The sequence below is a fragment of the Eurosta solidaginis genome, chromosome 1 (genome assembly GCF_040869045.1).
Source record: "Eurosta solidaginis isolate ZX-2024a chromosome 1, ASM4086904v1, whole genome shotgun sequence".
In the NCBI taxonomy this organism is placed as follows: Eukaryota; Metazoa; Arthropoda; class Insecta; order Diptera; family Tephritidae; genus Eurosta; species Eurosta solidaginis.
Window position 1 is genome coordinate 30,856,989 of NC_090319.1, and position 23,404 is coordinate 30,880,392.

Genomic DNA, 23,404 nt, shown 5'->3' on the forward strand with positions numbered 1-23,404 from the left:
ATCCAGTAAAGATTAATGGCTGCATTGACAACAATTCTCAGATTTTGCGCTAGGGGTTGTCTCAACTGAGCATCGGGAACGAGAATGCACTCGAAATTTTTTTCCACCTGATCCTTTGTGCAAGTTTCGTTTGTTATAAACGAATTTTGTCCCATTTTCGAAACCTATATTCCAAACTGTTGTTTTGTATTCACGACCTTGGACCTATATAAGATTAATACAAATAGGTCGAAAATACTATTAGGTAGCAAAATCGTAGAAGATAAACACAAAAAACTTACATTTCAATTTTCTTCTACTTCAATCCATCGTCGACAACAAGCTTCTATTCGATTCGAAATTAGATACAAAACGAAAATTTTTACAGCAATGAGATATCATAATACGAATTTGAAATTGCATTTTCGATGTTCGATAGCCAACGAAGATCGAAAGATGCTCATAATAAGGGCCTAAAGCTATAGCTAGAGGAGTCATGTGATTTTTTATGTTATGATGCAGAAGGTTGTCATATCGTATGATTATTTCATCTAAAAGAAAGTTGTATGATACGAACTAAAATGATCTTACTTTATGCAAACGATGTGGTATACTATGGCTTCTTCTAACAATACGGACTTTTTCTGTCTATGTGAGGTCCTCACGGACCGGCCAGTTCAACCTATGGCATGTTGCTGTTGTATCAAGAATAAAGACACTCCCCGGATTGCCCTCGCGTAGGTTAGATTGACAATTGGGTTGCGGAAGATCTGAAGCTATAAAGCTGTGTACTGCGCTTAGCAACCCTTTGAATAGGTCTGCCAACCTATGACATCTTTTATTATGGTTTGGTACAAGCTGTTTGGTTACTATTTTGGAATATACCAACATGCGTGCACATAAATTTAACTTTGATTTTGTGATATGATATCAATCGATGCAAAAATCTTGATTGCATGATAACATGCTGTTGTTTTTGTTGTTGTAGCGATAAAAACAACAAAAACAGTGATAAAAATAACTACATGATAACATCGCTCGGGTCTGCTAATACGTTCTTAAAACTGACAATATAAAAAATCTAAAGTGATATTTTGTTGCAAACTGCTTTAATAATTATTTTATTGCAGTCAAATTCTTTGTTTTAGTTTTTCCACATATGTATGTATATCTATCTAGTCCTTTAAAATTTTGATATAAAAAAGCTATATTTTCTATAGCAAGCTTACACCACATGGGCTTAAGCATTTTAGTAAAAATTAAAAAAAAAATCACTTAAAATTTAATAATAAAAAGAAAATGCATACTTTTGCTGTTTTTATTTTATAAATATTTGTTCTTTGCTTTTGCTTAGGAATTTCAGTTACGTTACTTTTTCGTGCACACTGTGTAACACAATACGATTTGTGCTTAACGAACATAGCTTATTTAGACATTTATTTATTTTTTGACATATATTTATTAATAGTTAATTATTATCACTATTTCAATAATTTGGTGTATTGCTTACATTTTCATATGTTTATGTATTTTTTTGTTTAATAAACGATATTTGCGTGCTACAACAAAGTCAAGCGATCTATTTTTAAATTTTCTATTATTTTTTCTTGCAAATAAACGTTTTGTATTTTTATAAAAATTTTATTATTATTCAATATTATGCTAGATCACGTGCAATTAATTTGGTTGTATATGAATTCAGTTTATTATTATTTTTTTTTTTTTTTTGAAAATTCTTTTTTAAACAAGTTTCGCTTTTCCACTAATTTTATTTGCAAAATTTTGCAATCGAGCAATAATTTTTTGTTCTTTTGTCAATTCGAATTATCAACTTATGCACTAATAACTAAACTTATTAAGCTTCAAGCCAAAATCAAAAAAAAAAAATATTCAAAACTTTAAATAATTTTTAGTGCATAATTTTGTGCATTTCTTGAACAGTGCTACGTATGTAGCGAAAGCTTTAAAAATATGGACCTCAACTTAAATGCTAGCGACAATTTGTTAAAGGTACAAAAAATTTATATTTACTTTCTATATAAATATGTTTTTTTTTGCCTTAATTTTGCAATAAAATTCGAAAACTTTATTAGAATCAAAAAAAAATTTATGCGCGTAATTCTTAGCTTAAGTGTGTCTGTATGTACATACGTAGTTGCCAACTTAATATGTCATACCACTTTGGATTCTAGTTTTATCCTTTCAGTACTTATAGTTATAACACAAAATTGTTTGGGGCTTTGTTCTGTAGTCCTTGTGCTTTTCCTTTCGTGGGTGGGTTTATTAAGTTGTGACGTCATGCAGTATGCTTGATAAATTTTTATATGTTTATGCATATACTTTGCTGCTCTTGGAATTATAGCTTGCCTTGTTTGTTCTTTAATAGTAGTCACTATATCATTTGGCCGTATCGGGCGGTGCTGTAGCGGCGCCAAAGAGTTCCTCATAAGAAGGTGCTGTAAAAAAGATGTGAAAAGTTAATCGAATTTTTTTAAAAAAAGATATATAAATTATATTAGATTTTAGTATACAAGAAAGTGGAAAAACCCTTATGTTAACAGCCAGCTCTGAACCTATATAAAATTATCATCAGCATTATTTCATATGATGTTTTATCGCGTGAAATTGATGTTTTGATGTGATTACCCATAAGCTTAACTTAAAATATTTTACGTAAATTAACGTTTCCCCTCCGTAATGAGCGAAATCATGGAAAGGGCCTTGGCTAAATTCAGCAGATGGGCACAGGGATGTGGCCTTAGGTTAAATCCCGACAAGACGGACCTGCTTCTCTTCACGAGGAAGTACAAGCCACCTGCCTTCAGGCTACCATTCTTAAACGGCCAGCAACTAACCCTGCCATCGAGTACCAAGTATGTGGGACTAACAATTGACTGCAAGTTGAATTGGAAAGTATGCATCGAAGAGCGGGTACAGAAGGCCTACATCGCCTTCTATGCCTGCAAATCAATGTTTGGTAAGAAATGGGGACTCAAGCCAAGCATGGTACTTTGGATGTACGAGGCAGTGGTGCGCCGGTGCTTACCTATGGTTCCATAGTCTGGTGGGAAGCTCTAAGTAAGAGCTACAATCTCACAACTGCATGTGTTGGTGCCATAGGGGCCGGACGCACTTGCCCCAAAGCTGCTTTAGACCCCATTTTGCACCTGCTTCCGATCGACTTGCATATACTTTGTACATCGTCACAAACCGCACTGAGACTCAGGGAGTCTGGGTGTTGGAAGGATACTCAGCAAGGGCATAGTAGTATCCTAAAGAAACTTCCGGATGGTACATGTAGTACCGAAACAGATTACTACCCTCGCAAACTGAAGTTTGATTACGGTTGTAATACCGCCATTCCAAGCAGGAACGAGTAGAAGAGAAACCCGGGCATAAGGGTCGACGACATCCAAATCTACACTGACGGCTCCAAGATGGAATCGGGAGTGGGGGCCGGAGTCTACTCTGACTCCTTAGATTTGTCTGCATCATTCAGACCCCCATCACACTGCACCGTGTTTCAAGCAGAAATCCTCGCGATTTGGCAAGCCTGCAAATCACTGGAGGGCTTGAATGTATCTGGTAAAGTTTGCATCCTGTCGGATAGCCAAGCAGCGATAAAAGCGCTTTCCTCGCCACACATTAACTCAAAATTAGTGTGGGCTTTTGTAAGCGACTCATATCCCAGTTATCCACCAATCTAGAACTATGCGTAATCTAGGTCCCGGGTCATAGGGGGATAGAGGGTAACGAGAAGGCCGACGAGCTGACACGCAGGGGCTCATCGGAGATGAACGAGGAAATAACCAGTGTCGAAGTAGGCATACCCTTAGCAGTAGTAGCCAAGGGGAATATCCAAAGCTTCTACTTGAGGAAAGCACAAACAAAGTGGAATAACATCACCACCTGTGCAATATCAAAAACCATTTGGCCAAAATATGATGAAAAGAGGACGGGAAGTCTTCTGAACAAATCCAGGGCCAACACACGCAAACTGATAGCAGTCTGCACCGGTCATTGGGCAGTTAGCTAGAGCCCGACTAAGGTTCCTTGGAACCCCGTTTCTAGAAGACCTCAGAGGTTTATCTGTGATAGCATTCCCGAATATTCTTAATTTATCAACAACTCTGTCTGGTTGTTATACATTGAACGTAACATTCCGAAGGTTTTAAGACGAGTTACATGGCATCAAAATGGCTTTAAATAGCTACTTGGGCGACCAGGGTCGCAGCCATTTCACCTACCTACCTAACGTTCTTCAATGTGATTTAGATTGAAGTAATCCAATTAAATATGATTTGCTCTATATTCTGACCTGATCTTGCGTCACACGATGCGATGTCATCTCTGTTTAATGTGATATGATGTTTTAGCGGTTCACATGACTTGATATGAAATTATGGCATTATGAGCTGATTTTATGAAATTTGACTAGGTATCACACGACCTAATTATAACTGATTTGGCCTGTGTGATATGTATGTACTAATTTAATTTATTGTTATCAGCAAAGCTCGTTATAATAGGCCGACTACAGTCACATGGCTCGATATGATATGATGCGGTAATCTAACCTGTTGAAATGTGGTACAATGTGTCAGATGTGACCTTATTGAATGTCAACTACAACAATCTTAAGTCTGTAACTAAATGGGTCGCGTGACTGCTGGATAAGTTCTGATTTGATGTATTAGCCGTAATCGATCGAAGGAAATGATTTTGTGCAATAGTGAGCTTCGATTTGAAGTAGAGTTTTGCAATTCAATTATTATTATTGTCGATTATGATTCTAATTTGTTTTGCAATATTTTGCAGCTAAAGATACCTTCGCAGCATTTATCTTATTTTTTATTTTTCGATGTGATCTTGTATCATATCACACAGTATGCCCTAATTTGCAGTGAAAATTTTTATATATTTTGAGGCATGGAATCCTCCGTTGGTAACCATTTATAGTATATGAATTGATATAATGTGATTGTAATTTTGATTTGGTGAAATGATATCCATTGATGAATCTATCTGATTTCACCACTTTATAACTTACTAGCAGACCGGCAGACGTTGTTCTGCCCTAAATTTGGCCTATCTGCATACATGTTAATAAGCTTTTTCCGTCTAACTCTGCCCTACCCCTCTACACTTTTTCCTAATCTTTTTATTCACTCCTCCCTCTGTCTTTTTCGTTTCATCTTCGTCTCATTCTATCTCTTTCTCAATCTCCTTCTCTCTTTTCTCTTCTCTCAAGTTTTTCTCCTTCTTCTTCATCTATTATTGCCAGTCCCAGAGGGTGGTATGTATTTTGTTCAACTCCCATTCCGAGTCTCAGTCCCAGTCCTAGTCTCAATCCCAGTCCCAGTCCGTCTCTGGTATACCTCCCGGAAAAAAGCATCGAAAATACTAATATAGGCAAATTTATATACGAAATTTCAGGCAAATCGAATAGGACGTATGTAAATAGGTATGTGGGTATTATTAATTATTGTCTTTATTTCGGCTTCGCATGCATATTTACCAGTTTTGCCAGGCTGATGCGACTAAATCGGATATCATAATGAATTTTAGAGCTCTCACCAACAGCTTTCATTTGATATCCATAATACACACACATTCTAGGGGTATCCGGGTCCATGTTTTGGCCTATATCTCGAGACCCTAGTCAATCAGCTCATCAACAGCTTTCATTTGATATCCATATTGTATAAACACATTCTAGGGGTTCCCGGGTTCACGTTTTGGGCTATATCTCGAGACCCTAGCATCCCAGTTGTATGAAGATTATCCTATACTATAGAACTCATCAACAGTTTTCATTTGATATCCATATTGTATAAACACATTCTAGGGGTACCCGGGTCCACGTTTTGGGCTATATCTCGAGACCCTAACCTCCCAGTTGTATGAAAATTATCCTGTACTATAGCACTCATCAACAGCTTTCAGTTGATATCCATATTCTATAAACACACGAGTTATGGAGTGACAATCAAAATGTACACTTCTTTTTATTTTTTTTTTTTCAAATTTTGAATTTTTTCTAAAAAAAAATCATAACTCAAGAATGGCTAAACCGATTTGGGATTTCATAATCAACTAACCATCATCTCTCCTTCCTGTATCTTTGCTAAAAATTTCATGGCAATCTTTCTATCCGTTCTCGAGTTATGGAGTGACAATCAAAATGTACACTTCTTTTTATATATATAGATTTTGTCTATACAGCAAATTATGTTGCAAGAAATTATTTGATATATATTATATCATACATATCTCGAACTTATAGAAGCTACGTGGAATATTTATGGTTATGATATTTAAAGTTGTATATTTAGCATATAATGATATAATAATCAAAGCATAATCTGATTTTCTGCCCTGAGATTGTGTACATATCATAATTAAAAAACATACGGGTTTCATGATATGGGGTCGTTAGGTTTGGGCTGGGCTCCCTTAAAGTTTTTGTGTCGCTTGACAGGCCAGATTCCGCAAAGGAAGAAGTTCGCGGTGGTGCAGATTAATTTGCACCACTCAGCTTCCGCCTCTCTCGACCTAACGAAGTTCATTGCAGAAAACGGAGTGGACATAGCTCTAATCCCAGAACCCTGGCTACTTAGGGACAGGATTGTCGGATTAGGGCTAGACGGCTACCGTCTACATGCACCAAAAGAGGGTAAAATTAGAGCATGCATTGTAGCTAAGAAAAATATTAATCTATTTATCTCTACACAGCACTGCAACGGAAACCTCGTCAGTGTAGTCTGCGAACAAAAGCAGGAGCGCAAGCTGCTGCTATCGTCCGCATACTTCCCGTACGAGGGGGACACGCTCGCGGAAACGCATGGAATGGACCTTGTCCACAGTAGGATACTCTTCAACATCGATCTTGAAGTGGACGTTGCCCGGCCAGACTGGAATAAATATGCTGAAGTAGTTTCTCGCAAACTGGCATCTACGGAAATGGAAGTCAGACGGGGAGCTAATATATATAGACAGAGCGGTAAACCGACTGACAACGATATTGACAAACACTTTTGAACTCTGTTGTCCCCTTACTAGACCACGGCAAAACCGAGGACTACGTCGTGGAACAGAGAGCTAAGCCAACTCAGATCAGCAGCAAGAAAACTCTTCAAAAAAGCCAAACATAGCCCGCTGGAAGAGGACTGGGATGCCTACAGATGTAGCTTTAACAAATACAAAAGCTGCATTAGGAAGGCAAAAAAGATATCATGGGAACAATGCTGTGAGAACCTGGCGACGACAAATGAGGCATCAAGACTTCGCTAAATACAATCAGGATCTAGTTTAGCCCCTAGTAGCATAAGGAAGTCTGATGGCTCATGGACCGTCTCCAGTCAGGAAACTCTAGAGGCCTTGATGGAGACACACTTTCCGCGATGTACGGATGCGATAGGCACGACGATGCCAGAAAACCACGCATACCCTTCGGAAACCGGCGTCACGGACATCGTTGACCGGTATAAAATATCATGGGCTATAAAATCATTCGAACCCTACAAATCGGCGGGACCGGATGGTGTGATACCGGCTATGTTACAAGCCGCTTGTAACGAATTGATACCACATCTACACGGCATCTTCTAAAGATGCCTACAAGATTGTTATCTACCCGAAGCCTGGAGAAATGTACGGGTGGTTTTCATTCCCAAATCAGGAAAGCTTAACTACGAGAAAGCCAAAGACTATAGACCTCTCCTACTTTATCCTTAAAACACTGGAGAGACTTATCGATCTACATATTAGACGCAGTACCAATCTCTTGCAGATGGATGCAGCTCAGCACGCATACCAAAAAGGCAAATCAGTTGAAAGCGCCCTCTATAAGACAGTCAGTGCCATCGAGAACTCACTGAACTACAAGGAGTACACGTTAGCACCTTTTCTCGACATTGAAGGCGCTTTCAACAACATGTAGACGGAGGCCATCTGCAAGGGTCTTACACGATTTGGAACCAAAATCTCTATAGCTGCATGGATTGATTCTATGCTTAGGAGTAGGGTTGTCAACGAAACTTTAGGAACTGGTTCTATTGGTAAAAGGACCACCAGAGGCTCTTTTCTGGATACTCTTGGTCAACGAAATTCTAGAAATCTGTAGAAGAAAAGCAAGAGGGGTAGTTGCGTACGCTGACAACTTAGTGATTCTGATCACAGGCAAATTCTTGCCAACGATCAGCGATCTCATGGAAACGGCACTTTGCGACGTTTAGCGATGGGCAGTGAAAAATGGTTTGGGGGTAAACCCAACAAAAACCAAACTTGTCCTGTTCACGACAAAGACAAAGTTACTTACCGAGGCTAAACGACACAACGCGAAACCTATCTTCGGAAGCCAAATATCTTGGAATTATACTCGATTCTAAATTAAGCTGGAGAAGGAACGTCAAGATGAGATCAAAGAAAGCTCTAGCAGCATACTACACCTGCAAAATGGCTTTTGGGCGGAACTGGGGACTGCCACCATATGTAATTCATGGCATGTACAGCACAGTCATTCGACCGATACTAACATATGGAGCTCTGGTCTGGTGCTAGACAAAAAGAGTAATCAACAGAGGATCGGGAAGGTACAAAGGCTGGCATGCCTGGGAATGTGAGGCACCGTGAGCAACGCACCTCAGGAAGCGCTAAATGTAATCTTTCACTTGATGCCTCTGCAAGTCTTCGTGCAGGGATTAGCCGCAAGGGGAGCTCTACGACTAAGAGAATCCAACATGTGGAAATCGGCTAAGCACGGGCACGCGACGATTCTGGACGATATGACGAAGGGACAATTAAACGGAATAATAACCGACCTACCATCCAAAACCGACCACATCACAGCGGCTTTGGATTTCCAGGTTTAGAACATACGGTATCCTTCAAGAGATGTATGGGAAGTAGGCCTAGGCAATGGCAGGGGCATTACAATCTACACCGACGGCTCGAAAATGGCAAAGGGAACTGGAGCTGGGATGTACTCAACACATCCACAGTTAAGCCAATCATTCCGACTTCCTGACGCATGCAGTGTATTCCAGGACGAGGTCTACGCCATAGACAGAGCAGCAAAGCTGCTTAAAGTGTGGTATCCGACACCAACAGCCAAGTCATCTCAATGTCTCCCTTTGCTGGGTCCCTGGGAACAGCTGTATTGAAGGGAATGAACTCGCAAATGAAATGGCTGGGAAAGGCTCCGATTTGGACATAAGTTAGGTGGACAGCTGCGTCCGACCACCGCTGAGGTATCTCCTGGGGGAATTGGGGAACATGATAACAAGGAAACGGAGTTGCTATGGACCAAAAGAGTTGACTGCGAAGTGTCAAGGTCCTTATGGCCATGCTTGGATAGGAAAGGCACCAGCATCGTTCTCTGGTGAGGGTACTTAAGGGGTACTCAAGGGGTACTTAAGGGTGTCATCACAAGTCGTTGTGCTATCGCACCAATGCTCCGACGGTAACGAATACCAACAAGCTCCATCTGCAGAAGCTGTCAGGATGAGGAGGAAGAGGAGCCGATCTACCACTTTCTCTACCAATGTCCGGCGCTTCAAAGAAGAAGGCTCAGATTTTTGAGCTCACGGTTCTTCGACAGCCTGGCAGAAGTTGGGAAGGTGAACGTCCCGCTTCTTCTTGGGTTCATCACGGAAAGCAAGTGGTTCATTGAGGATTGCTAGGAGGTAATGGGGTTAAACGAATGTTCTGCCACCCTGCGCTTACTGAGGGCACTCACAATGGACAAGAATGTTTCCGAGTGGAAGTGTGGGTAATACCCACGCACGACCTCTTAACCTAACCTAACATTCATGATATGATATGCTGTGATATCGTATGATGATCTGATCTAATAGAATGCGGTGATATGATCTAAAATTGCAATGTTTGATATAAACTGTTTAAGTGAGTTGTGCTCACTTAAATAGCAAATGATATTCCTGTCCTTAATTGACCTCTTGGCACCTAACCACCCATCTGTAACTTGCGATCACTTCTCCAGTGACTTGCGTTCACTTCACTAGTTATGACTTGCGTTCATACAACGCTGGCTGTAGAGTAGACTGCAGTTGCCATCCAGTGCTTCCAGTCAACATTGTTGGAGTTGCCTTCCATCAATCTTTTTCTTCCTATATATACAGGTGCGATGCATTATCTCACTCTCTTATTTACGTGGAAAGCTAAGCAGATATCATCAACCAATATTAAATCTTCATCGAATAATTAATTACGAAGCGAGTACGAACATCATCACCTACGCCAACTCCAGGGAAAAGAAAAGGAAGTATTCACCCACAACCGTAAGTTATATCTGTAAATATCAATCATCCGAGGTAGCACTTGCGCTGCGGTAATCCCCTAACTCAATCTAACCCTTGCGCGGTCACCACCATACTCGCGTGAGATTGGTTCTCGAATCCCACCTAGCCCTTGCGCGGTCGCAAGACGGATTAAATCCCGAATTATATTCTTCAACTTAACTATTCAAATTTCATTTCATTAAATTTTTTTTCCATTGTGGAATTAGTTATCTTTTACATCATCATATTTGCTGTGTGAAGTATCAGCCTTTAATTTCCAATTGTTAGTTTTAAGTATTAAATTCAATAAAAGAATTAGAATTGCATTAGTATCCACATGCGTCAATGCTTTAAACATAAACTACTTGCTGTAATACGGCATTCGGAAGCAATCGCGAAATATTCTTAAAATAGCCACGAAATAAACTCGAAACACAGTTATACAGAAAACAGTCCTGAAATTATCTCGAAATATCTTGAAAATATCCGAAGATAGTTCCGAAACGATCCCGAGGTAGTACAGATTTGATACCTAAATAGACCTAAAATTATGCCGAGCATAATGTCAATATGACCTCGAAAGGATCAGGAAATAGTCCCGAAATGATCCCGCAAACGCTTCCGGATTTATCTCGAAATAGTACCCAACTGATGTGTCGATTATTTTACCTTTCGGAAATAGTACCTTGTCCATAATAATATCTCTCATTAAAACCCTCTACTTACGCAGTTCATGCGCTCCTGGCGCTTCAGCTCTACGCAAAAATGATGTTCTCGCAGCGGACGATGTGGAAGACATTGACGAATCGTGGTGTGGCAGTGTTGATGACGCTGAGCCAATTGACGGCGACACAACTGCTGGTGGAGGTTGGGGTGATACACTAGCTGGTAATTGCATCAGCGAATAACCAGGTGACTCTGAGAGTGGTGAATATATTGGTACCTGCGCTGGTGGATAAGAATTAATCATAAGTGGACTACTGGTCTGTTGTTGATACATAACATATGGTATTGTCGTTGGACTACGCAGACTAGCGCGTGCCGAAGGACTATTAAATTGTGACGATGTACCCGAAGCATAAGAAAGATCTGCATTAGCACCACCCACAGCAGGACTGAGTGTAGCCGCTGAAGAATCTGAAGTGATCGAACGTATTGAACTGGATTCGCTGTCTTGTGAAGAATGTGTGCTGTTACTTAATATATTAAATACTATAATATCAGCAGTGCTATTACCATTATCATATCCGCGTGGCGGACGTGGTGGACCACCGGATAAATTATTAAGCACACTACCGCTACAATGTATGCTATTGTGACTCTCAAATGAATTTCCTCCATCACTATTACTTCCAGCACTAATGCTATTACGATTATCATATCTGGGTGGCGGACGTGGTGGACCACCAGAAAAATTATTAAGCACACTACCACCGCTAGCACCACCACGCGAGTACAACTTGAAAGGCAAATTAAGTACAAGATTCTTGAAGAAGCCACGCAGTACAGCCTCAACACGCAATTCATATGAAATATTTATAACGCCACTTAGCTCATCATCGGTTGGTTGCGCCGTCGTTGGTATCATCAGCTCATGCGCAAAGGAACGCTCACTCTTTTTGTGCACAGCACCAGTCTCTTTATTCGCAATTGTCACACACTCCATTTTTTGTATTCGCAATGGTACATGACTATAATACCAAATATATTGTAGGGCGCTAAAACGTAACTTTTCCACATTTGTTGTGCTATTATTTGTCACAGTGACACAAATCTTCAATGGTTCGCCACGTACCGCGGCATCTTCGGGCAACAATGCCAGCATTGTTATGGGACGTGTACCGAAAAGGCTTATGGTTTTTGTGATTTGTTTCTCTACTGAGGTGGGATTCGAACGATAACATGGTGACAGTGGCATATGTTTCATAATGGTTAACGGTATTACGTGACGTTCGTCGAACGTCCAGGGACGTTGTATAAGTATTCTTAACTTATATTTGATGGAACCATAACTACCTTTGAAACTTGAAGGTAAATTCCTTTCGAGTGGTACTGTAAATTCGAATGTATGTTCGCCAGGGCTTAGTTCAATGCCGCGCGGCTCGAAGACAGGCAGTATGTGTTCGTTGTGCGCATAAATTTCTTTGCTGGAATAGAAAAGGCTACGCGCTGATTCATTGTTGGAGTTTTTACGCAATATTTCCATCCATTTGCATTTTCCTTTACCGGTGATTTGAACTTTAATTGCTGCGTAAATAAAGCGAAAGAAAGAACAAAGGCAAAAAAAGTTAAAGTATATGTCACATTGTAATATAGTAAATGAATTCCAATACATGCAAAACTATATTCTATCTGGGGGTATCCTGGTCCCCCAACCTCTTCTCTACAGTTCTCTAAGGACAATATCCGACCTTACCGCTTTAGTAAAACTGGGAAGAGTAACTGCCACGCTCCGACGGTATACCGTCCGTTGAGCAGATAAATATTGCGAGGCGATATTTCGAGATGCAACAGGATATATTAGAAGTTGTTCTTGCTGTTGATGTAGCAGTGCTTCGCCCCATCCAATAGGTGCGACCGATCACAAATTGTCATCAATATCATCTAACGGGAGTCCAAGGAAACTTGCTGTTTCAACAGGGGTGGACCATAATGTGAGGGGTGTTAGAGGCGTTAGTTCCACATTACAATTAAAGAGATGGTTGGTGTCATGTGGGGACACATTGCAAGCGGGTCATACACTTTGTATGTCGGGGTTGATTCTGGATAGCTAAGAGTTTAACCTGTTACAGTATCCAGATCGAAGTTGAGCTAGAGTGACTCGCGTTTCCCTGTGGAGTGTGTGTTCCTCTTCCGCAAGTTTTAAGTACTGTTCTTTGAGTACTGGATTCACCGGGCAATTCCTGGCATAAAGGTCCAACGCCTGTTTGTGGAGTTCACTGAGAACCTGCTTTTGTTTTTTTGCTTCATACGGCTGAGTTCTCAGGTGCCGTATTTCCTCATAATGCTTACGGAGATGACTCATTAAGCCCCTGGGCGGTGTTGGCCCATCAATCAGATTTCTGTTGGGATGCCCAGGTTTCTGGGTATTCAACAGGAACTGTTTGGTTAGCATCTCATTTCTCTCCCTGATGGGGAGTATTCTCGCCTCGTTAGTAGATGAAGTTCTGGGGACATAAGAAGACAGCACGGGGCGGTTCTGAGAGCAGTATTTTGGCAGGCCCGTAGCTTCTTCCAGTGTGTAGTTTTTAAGCTTGGCGACCATATAGCGGACGCGTAGCATGCAATCGGCTGGACAATTGCTTTGTAAGTGGTAATGAGCGTTTCTTTGTCTTTTTCCCAAGTACTTCCAGCAAGATATTTGAGGATTTTATTACGGCTCTGGATTTTCGGTACAATTGCGGCTGCATGCTCACCAAACTGTAGATCCTGGTCAAACGTCACACCCAAAATTTTGGGGTGTGGGACAGTCGGCAGCGTAGTGCCATCGACGTGGATGTTCAAATTGGTCGACATTTGGGACGTCCATGTTGTAAAAAAGGTCGCGGAGGATGATGTGCGAGGCGAAAAAACTGGAGAGGTCAGGGAGGTAGCCGTTTATTCTGTTGCAAAGCTCATCGATCTGTGGGCCTGGGCCTGTGGTCATTATTGTGCAGTCATCGGAGTAGGAAATGATTCATCATGATTCATGTTCTATGGTTTTGATTTAAACCGGAATTTATCTGGGTGCTAATGGCATTTAGCCCGGTGGTTGTGCTATGGAGTTTTCTGAAGCTGATGACAGGCTAGCTGCAAATTTGCTTTGAAGTAGGGGAGCAAAATGGCTTCAAGCGTCTTGGCTACTGGCGATAGGAGATATCGGGCGATATGACTCTCCTATGTTAGCTGGTTTCCCAGGCTTTAGTAGCGGGACCACCTTTGGCGTTTTCCATTTTTCGGGAATGACGAAGGTGGAAAGAGACAGGTTGAAGACATGTGCTAAATATTTGAAACCCTCTTTCCCTAGGCTTTTAAGCATCGGCATGGCGACGCGCTGAATTTATGTTTATGTGCGTGTCTGTTGGCCTTCCGTCTATCTTTGTCGAGCGTAGAATGCATTATATATTGTCGGCAAAAATCGCTCGCGCATTTTTTCGTATCCGACAGCACTTTATCGCCAAAGGCGGTGGAAATTTTGTCATTGTGCTTACACGGATTCGATAGGGACTTTACGGTGGACCAAAGCTTACCTACACCGGCAAAGAGGTTACAACCGCTTAGGTGCTCCTCCCATTTCGCCCGCTTGTGTTCATCCACAAGCAATCTGATGCGTTGGTTTATATCCCTTATTTGTGGGTCGCCGGGATCGAGCTGTCTTATAAGGTCACGTTCTCTCGCTAAATTTGCGGCCTCCGTCGGAAAGTGAGGCCGAATTTCGGGAATTCTTCCGGCAGGAATAAAAGGACCGGCGGCGGATTCAATGACCTTGCGGAAAGCACGTTCCCCTTGGCGAGCATCAGTCGGTATAGGGAGGGCAGCAAAACGGTTGTCTGTTTCCTTTTTTAAAGTTTATGAAAGTGCGTTTTTCTGTGACGATGAAGTCGGCGGTACGCTCGAGCGAAATAAGTATAGGCAGGTGGTCGGATGCCAATGTTACCATCGGCTGCCAGTTGACGCTAAGGCGTAGACTACGGGACGCCCTTGGGCTTGAACAGCAAGGATCCACAAAAGAATTATAAAAGTTACGTGGCCGTCGGGTTTAGGGATCTAGCCCAGAACAACCTGTCCGATGCAACCATCCCTTGCACGAGACACACTAACAAGAGCATGACCGTCCTAAAAAGATTCTTTTCCGGCAGGCGCAGCAGAATCATTTCTCAGGACCGTTGTCAGGAGACGAACCCGGATTGGATTCGATACCTTCCCGGAGCAAGAGAATATGGAGCGGTCCCGCTACAAGGAGCTGCTGGGAGGATGATAATTTGTGGGAGGGACGCACCAAATTATTTGGGGTTACACTGAAATGACAGTCCTTGGTCGGGAAAAATCTCGAGTCGCTCTGGTACATAGAACCGACTGCCTTGGGAAGCGGATATATTAGAGGTCGATCAGTTACTTATTTCAGTGTCAGAAGTAACAGAGGTCGATTAGTTACTTATGACACTCAAATATATTGTGCTCCAATTATAGGGTAAAGATATTTTTAAGGAGTCGCTAAGAAATTACAGACTTTCTACTTCAGTTTCAAAATTTTCATTTTACAAAATTTTCTATTACAACAGGGTTATACAACTGGGTATACAAATTACAAAAGTTCGTGAACGAACATTTTATCGCTACACACATTAATACGACTACCCAACCATATTTTTATTCATTACGAAAAAGGGCCAAAACTAAGAAAAAAAGATCGTACAAGTATTTCTTCAAACGTTCAAGAAATAAATGCAGGCTTAAATTTATGGTAGCGGCATCAATCTTTGAAGCAATTTTATAAAGAAAATGGATAATAATATAAGAAAACACATATTTTTATTTAAACCATTTTCAAGTTTGGTTTACAAGAGAAAAATTTTTAAATTACTTGAGCGATTTCTTGTAATCTGGATACCGCGCTTAAGAAGTATTACGCCTGGTTTTTCAGTGCGAATTTAAACTCCAGTTAAAGTTGACTAGAGTTTAACCCTGCCACTTCGGCCGCTTAAGGTGAGATGAGTAGCAAAATTTTATGATATCGAACAAGTTGGCAAGGTTAAACTCTCAGTCCACTCTAAGCAGGAACTGAAAAACAGGGCTTTGAGTACCAAACAACTTATCTCGCGTCATATAAAAAAAGGTGATCCAATTTACTTCACGACTACCTAGAGCAGCATCACCTACACCAGCTCGGAGTACTCCATTTCATTGTGCGGAATTATAGGACCGTTCGGCGTTTTGAATACCTTTGGCCCCGTACATGGTTTAATTATTACAGGTTACCCATGTAACCTTAGACCACCCTGTGCTTTTCATTTCATTTCATTTATTTGCAGTCAATGGAATAAATCCTTACAGACTAAATATATTAAATAGTTCTTAAATTCAATGTAGAGCTAAAAGTATGAAACTTATATACATATGTATATATGGACCGGAGAGCTTAAAATGCAGAGTTTGAAATAAATAAAAATTTAAACCTTGGTAGTGAAAAATCCAATGAAACCGTAACGCTCAGTGAGTCAAACTCTCGTATAGCACGGGCAATAGGAGCATTACAGGCATAATTAGTTCTAAGATTATCACCATAAAAGGGATAGAAATTTCGGAGAGAACTTTGAGGGACATTAAATCGAAACCGCTCCAGCAAGTACGGGCGGTCAATAAACCCATTAATAATGTTATAAGCGAAACTTAAGCAGATAATAGATCTACGATCCAACAAGGTCTTAAGGTTTAATAGCAAGAGACGAGAAGAATAAGGAGGTATAGGTTCAGAGAAGTTTAAAGGTCGAAGAGCATATTTAAGAAAGATCTTCTGTATACGCTCTATTCTATTTACAGCTGTCTGCTGGCTTGGCCTCCAAATAAAAACTGCATATTCCAAACGCGACCTAACAAAGGCCGTGAATAATAACTTGATCGTATACGGATCTGAGAATTTTATAGTATTACGCCTAACGAAACCAAGCATAGAATATGATTTAGCAGTTATATAGTTTACGTGATTGTTAAACGAGAACTTACTATCAAAGATAATGCCAAGATCTTTAATCTCATTAACACACTGAAGCTCACAATTTGAAATTCTGTAAATCGTATGTAGTGTACTAGTTGTTTTCGCATAAGTTATGTGGAAACATTTGCCGGGGTTCAAGGAAAGATACGATTCCTCGCACCAGTGGTAAAGTTTGTTAATGTCATTTTGTAATCTTGAGGCATCATCTGGCCCCTTAATTGCTGAGAATAATTGCTCAGAATTTTGCTTTTCACATTCCAAACTCCCAAGCACCTAAAAATGAGAAATGTTATTTCTTTTCAAACTCCTTTCTGAATAATGAACAAAACTTTAAAACAGTACTGAAAGTTTGGGTACACTTTTTTAGTTTTGATAGTTACTTTTGATAACATTCGGGAAAAATTTAATAATTTTGCGGTAAATTTTTGGGTAAATTACAAATAATAACGCAATTTGTAACAATGTTGAGTACTTGAACTTTGTATTTATTTTGCAGATGCCACAAATAAGCGCAAATCCTGGTTGCTGTGCTGCCCGAATGCTAAAAACCCGCAAGCAAAAACCGTGGTACTGTTTTGATGCACTTTCTTGCTGCTGGTCAAAAGGATGTTCGGCGCTCTTTTCAAAACATTTGGCTCGGCCGTTTGAGTTTCGAGATCTCGTTTACGGAGTACTAACAATTTCCGGAAGTTCCGGCTGTGTGCAACTGCCAATAGTTTGAAACCTAGCGTGTGCTCAAGCTGGGCATAGCTAAAGGCAGTGCGTGACTGTTTCTTTGCAGCTCTCCTTGACGCAGCTCATGCCCAAGTTGTAAAAAGGGATCTCCGTTCTTTCTGCATGCAGACAAGTGGCCAGTGATTGTGGCCATGATCCCAAAAATTATTTTTCTTAAATGATGCATCTTCACCACCAATGCTGCATCTATCGGTGCCTGTTGCCCAGTTAGCTGCAGCCTAAAGCGACCTCTTGCAGCTGCTGACGATCTTGGACGAACTGATGGGGAGTTAAGCGTCATGAGCGCTGTTTGAGTAAATGGTCAGATGTGTTATTATATAACTCTATTCGAAAGAAATTTTTTTCGGATTAAAAAAAAAAATTTCATTTGAAAGCATTTTTCTTCGAATATAGTTACAGGATAAGACCCCAGGACTTCTGCTTGGAAGATACTAGCCGAGTTTGAAAGATGCGCTGACAGCGACAGCTAAAATTGCTGAGAAGCTTTCAGCTCCTAAACCGCAGTCCATATATCAATCTTAGGATTTATCTATGACGCGTTATGCTCACCATCATTTCCCCTCAGTGTCAAATGTGACTAATAGGTTGTTTATGGTCACATTCTCTAACAAAGCCCTTGGCTAAAGCTTTATCAATCGTTGTGTTTCAAACGGAGATTTTTGTCGAATTTGTGCCTTTTTGAAAAAGGGGATTTCATTTTTCCCTTCTCCACTTCTTCTTAAAAACAACCATGAGTGCGGAATGTCATATTTTTAAAAAAGATACATGCGAAACCTCGTGTAATTGAATCATGGGCCCGTATCGGCATTATTGCTCTAATACCGATTCATGGTTGCCTTAGAGTACACGAAACGGCGAAGACGAATTATGAGGTTATTGCTGCATTGGCAATGCAAAATCGCCTAAAGAAATGTTGGAGGATTTATATAAATACTTTAGTATACAGAAAGTCGCAAAGTACTGAAACTATTACAACATAGTGATACATATACGAAAGCGTAAACATAGCACTGCAGAGAAGAGGAATTCAGATGCCTATCCAGAGATGGATTGACAATCTACTCCACACAAGAATTGATGAAGTCCATGTAGGCAACAGCGCAGTTAAGGTTAGTACCACGAGGGGGTGCCCCCAATGAGGTGTCCTGTCACCCTTTCTGTGGAGCCTAGTAGTAGATGAACTCGTGCAAAAGCTATCAAACAGTGGCATAAGATGTCAAGGATATGCTTTCGACATAGTTATAATTCCAAAAGGTAAATTTGAGAGTACGCTCTGTGACATAATATAAAGAGCATTGAACATTACAAGGGGATGTTGCGCCAGTGTGGGGCTTAACATCAACCCATCTAAGACTGCCATCATCCCCTTCACCAGAAGAAGTGTCCCACCAGTCCTGAGAGCAAGAACTATAGATGGCGTGGCACTAGAATATGGAACCGCTGTGAAATAATTGGGGGTCACTTTTGACACCCCAAGCTCCTATGGAAACAACACTTCGACTCCATGAAAGATAGGGCCACGAGGTCCATCATGGTATGCAAGCGTCTAGCAGATAAATCATGGCGCTGTAGCCCACATGTGCTAAGATGGATGTATACCATGATAGTAAAACCTATGATAACATATGGCTCGATAGCCTGGGCATCGAGAACATTTCGGGCGACGACGAGGTAAGCACTACCAAAACTTCAGCCACTGGCATGCGTATGCATCACGGGAGCTATGCGCACATGCCCTAAAACAGCGCTGGAGGCTATCCTCGATCAAACCTCGCTGTATATATCGATAGAGCAGTCAGCCAAGCGAATCCTCTTGAATATCGCCAAAGGAGCGCTCGGGCAAAGGTAAAGTTATATCGTCCCGGAACATGGAGGAATTGAGAGAGAAGATCCCAATCTCCAAACTCCCGAGGGATGATATTCTCAGGCAGATAGTTTATGAGAAAAGGTATAAAGTAGAACTGGGAGACAAGGGTACGTGGGAGGAAAGCAGAATTGATAACATTCATCAGCTAAATACAATAGTATGGTATACCGAAGGCTCGAAGACCCCAGAGGGGATTGGATCTGGAGTCGTTGGACCCATAGCCAAGATATCAACACGCCTGGGAGATATCAACACGCCACGAGCATTTTTCAAGCGGAAGTATTCGCCATAAGCCAGTGTGCTGACCTGAACCTTCAGCGCGAATACTACAATGAAACAATTGCCATACTCAGTGACAGTCAGGCGTCAGATCTCGGCGTCTGAAATAAAATCAGCACTGGTTGTTGTTGCTGTTGTTGTTGTTGTTGTTGTTGTTGTTGTTGTTGTTGTTGTTGTTGTTGTTGTTGTTGTAGCGATAAGGTTGCTCCCCATAGGCTTTGTTATCGACGTGATGGTCCTTTGCCGGATACAGATCCGGTACGCTCCGGTAACACAGCACCATTAAGGTGCTAGCCCGACCATCTCGGGAACGATTTATGTGGCCACATTAAACCTTCAAGCCATCCCACCCTCCCCACCCCCAAGTTCCATGAGGAGCTTGGGGTCGCCAGAGCCTCGTCTGTTAGTGAAACAGGATTCGCTGCGGATAGGTGAGGTTGACAGTTGGGTTTGGAGAAGCTATATATTGCGCTGGCAGCCTGAAGGATTGCGCTACACAGCCACTTGAATCTGGTATTTTAGTCGCCTCTAACGACAGGCATACCTACCGCGGGTATATTCTGATCCCCTAACCCGCTAATCAGCACTGGTCCTTGAGTGCGTTGAAAAGCTAAATCAACTAGCAGCATACAACGAACTACTGTTGGCCTGGGTTCCTGGCCACAGGGAAGTTGAGGGTAATGAGCAGGCGGACAGCCTAGATAGAGAGGCATCAACGACACGACCTATTGGTCCTGAACCGTTCCTGCCAGTATGCGTGCAGGAAATTAGAGGGCATCTATTAGTAGAAGAAAGGGAAAAGAGGGACGAACACTGGCGCAATATGCCAGGCCTGAGACAATCTAAGTTACTGTTAGGGGGTTACAATACAACTCGATATAGGGCATTAATAGGCCTCTCAAAAGATAACCTAAGAATCCTAACAGATATTCTTACAGGACACTGTAGACTGAACAGTCACATGCAAAAACTGGGTATATCATCGAACAACGCATGTCGATTTTGTGATCGATCAGAGGAGACGGCGGATCATATCCTCCTGGAGTGTGATGCAATCTCAAGATGCAGGGCTAAGTTTATGGGCTCGCCATGGCCAGAGCATTCTCACATCAAATCCCTCAAGTCAGGTGAACTGCTAGGGTTCATCAGAGATGTCGGCTTTGATGAGGTGCTGTGAAGCAGCTGAGGGCTCAAAAGACCAATGGTCGCAGTGCGATCCTCAATTAATTATCTATCTAGTGATAAATATTAAAAAAAAAAAAAAAACAACGAAAATAATACATGTGAAGCAAAACTTGGTAAAAATTGCAGAAAATCAATGACTTATGTTCATGCGTGTAGGTACATGATATTAATTGAACCGGCTATAACTAAAGGCTCCATTACTGATACTTAGCATAGACTTACCTTGACTTGGCGTAAACTTGGCAACTTAGCCACGATTATACTCCACTTAGCGCATACAATCTGGCATCATAATCAGGTTTGAAATTTACTTTTAAATAAATGTCAATTTGTATGACAAAATGTCAAAATGACATGGAAACAAACAAATGGCATCTCAAAATGTAAACGTCACTTAGAACTTACATAGAAAATCAAAATTCAACAGACTTCTAAGTCAAGTTAAGTGTTGCCAAGTTTTGAGTAATCAGTAACATGCACTGTTCATTTAACAGAACTGTAAGTGACAGTTCTCAAGTCAAGTCAAGCCTATGCTAAGTATCAGTAATGGAGCCTTAAACATCTCACACACTCATAGAAAATGTTGCAGAATATGAACCGAACGAACGGAAAATTTTTGATAGAAATGAACGTAAGTGGCAACAGTGATGATAATCATGGTACATTTGTACTTTTTTTGGTACATTTTGTTTCACGAAAGTACGTTGGTACTACATTAACATATTTGGTACATTTTTGTAAAATACAGCACTACACTTGAAGTCATTAGCAAAGCAGCTCTGAATGTATACAAAAATTTTAAATTTTTCAAAGAAAATATATAGTTGAATTGTTTTGTTGACGAGCACAATTTGCCATTTGCAAGTATGGATTATTTAAATATGTTTATGAAAAATAGCATAACTGATTCTAAAATTGTGAACAAATTTTGCATCAACGGAATTAAAGTACAGACAATAATAACTCAAATAACAGGGCCAGAAAATTATAAATCCACTAGCAGACCCGGCAGACGTTGTTCTGCCTTAAATTTGGTCTATCTGCATACATTTTAATAAGCTTTTTCCGTCTAACTCTGCCCTCGCCCCACTACACTTTTTCCTAATCTTTGTATTCACTCCTCCCTCCGTATTTTCCGCTTCATCTATCTCCATCTTCATCTCATTCTATCTCTTTCTCACTCTCCTTCTTCTCTCTTTTCTCTTCTCTCAAGTTTTTGTCATTCTTCTTCATATCTTATTGCCAGTCCCAGAGGGTGGTATGTATTTTGTTCCAGTCCCATTCCGATTCTCAGTCCCAGTCCCACTCCGAGTCTTAGTCTGAGTCTCAGTCCCAGTCCTAGTCCTAATCCCAGTCCCAGTCCGTCTCTGGTCTACTTCCCGGAAAAAAGCATCGTAAATATTAATGCAGGAAAATTTATATACCAAATTTCAGGCAAATCGAATAGGGCGTATGTAAATACATAGGTATGTGGGTATTATTAATTCATGTCTTTATTTCGGCTTCGAATGCATATTTATCAGTTGCAACAGCTTTCAATTTGATATACATTATGTAAAAACACATCCTAGTGTTACCCTGATCCACGTTTTGGCTGGTTTGGTTTATCCCGAGACCCTAGTCACCAATAGGTATGAAAACTGCCCTGTACTAAAGCACTCATCAATAGCTTCAATTTGATACCCATAATGTAAAAACACTATCTAGGCGTTCAGGGGCCCACGTTTTGGCCTATATCTCAAGACCTTAGTCACCCAGGGGTATGAAAATTACCCCCTACTAAAGCACTCATCAACAGCTTTAATTTGATATCCATATCCTATAAACACATTCTAGGGGTACCCGGGCCCACGTTTTGGCCTATATATTCAGACCATAGTGACCCAGGGGTATGCAAATTACCATCTACTAAAGCACTCATCAACAGCTTTCATTTGTTCCCCATATTCTATAAACACATTCCAGGGGTACCCGGGTCCACGTTTTGGCCTATATCTCGAGACCCTGTGTTCCTGAATTTTCTTCGCTATAAACCTCACGGAGCCCAAGACCTTTCCAACGAATGCAAAACCGTGGAAATCGGTTCGTGCGTTCGTTAGTTATAGCGTCAGGAAGGAAAACCCGACTTATTTTTATATTATAGATAATTGCATTTTATCAGAATAATTATTACTCTCTAATAATAGATGAAACGACTAATATATGTATATCAAAAAATTTGGCAGTTCCGATTCGAATTTTTGATAAAAAGTGCATTGATAGATTTTTAGATTTTATAACTTTGACCGATAGTAGCACGGAGGCCATTTTTAATGCCAATATTAAATCATTGAAAGACCATTCAATACCACTTGAAAAAATTAT

General features: G+C 40.8%; 1 protein-coding gene across 2 annotated transcripts in view; it reads right to left on the reverse strand.

The window, feature by feature from the left end:
- Positions 1–1,283: 1,283 nt before the first annotated feature.
- Positions 1,284–23,404, reverse strand: part of Leash (leash) — a 76,706-nt gene continuing 54,585 nt past the window's right edge. The window contains exons 2-4 of one of the 2 annotated variants that reach the window (XM_067784159.1): positions 11,517–12,527; positions 11,007–11,453; positions 1,284–2,435 (exon numbers count right to left, since the gene is read on the reverse strand). In XM_067784159.1, the coding sequence (XP_067640260.1) occupies positions 2,377–2,435; positions 11,007–11,453; positions 11,517–12,527 (1,517 nt within the window). In that variant the 3' untranslated portion in view covers positions 1,284–2,376. Of the gene's footprint in view, positions 2,436–11,006; positions 12,528–23,404 lie in introns of both variants that reach the window. The other variant, XM_067784148.1, reaches the window with a different exon arrangement.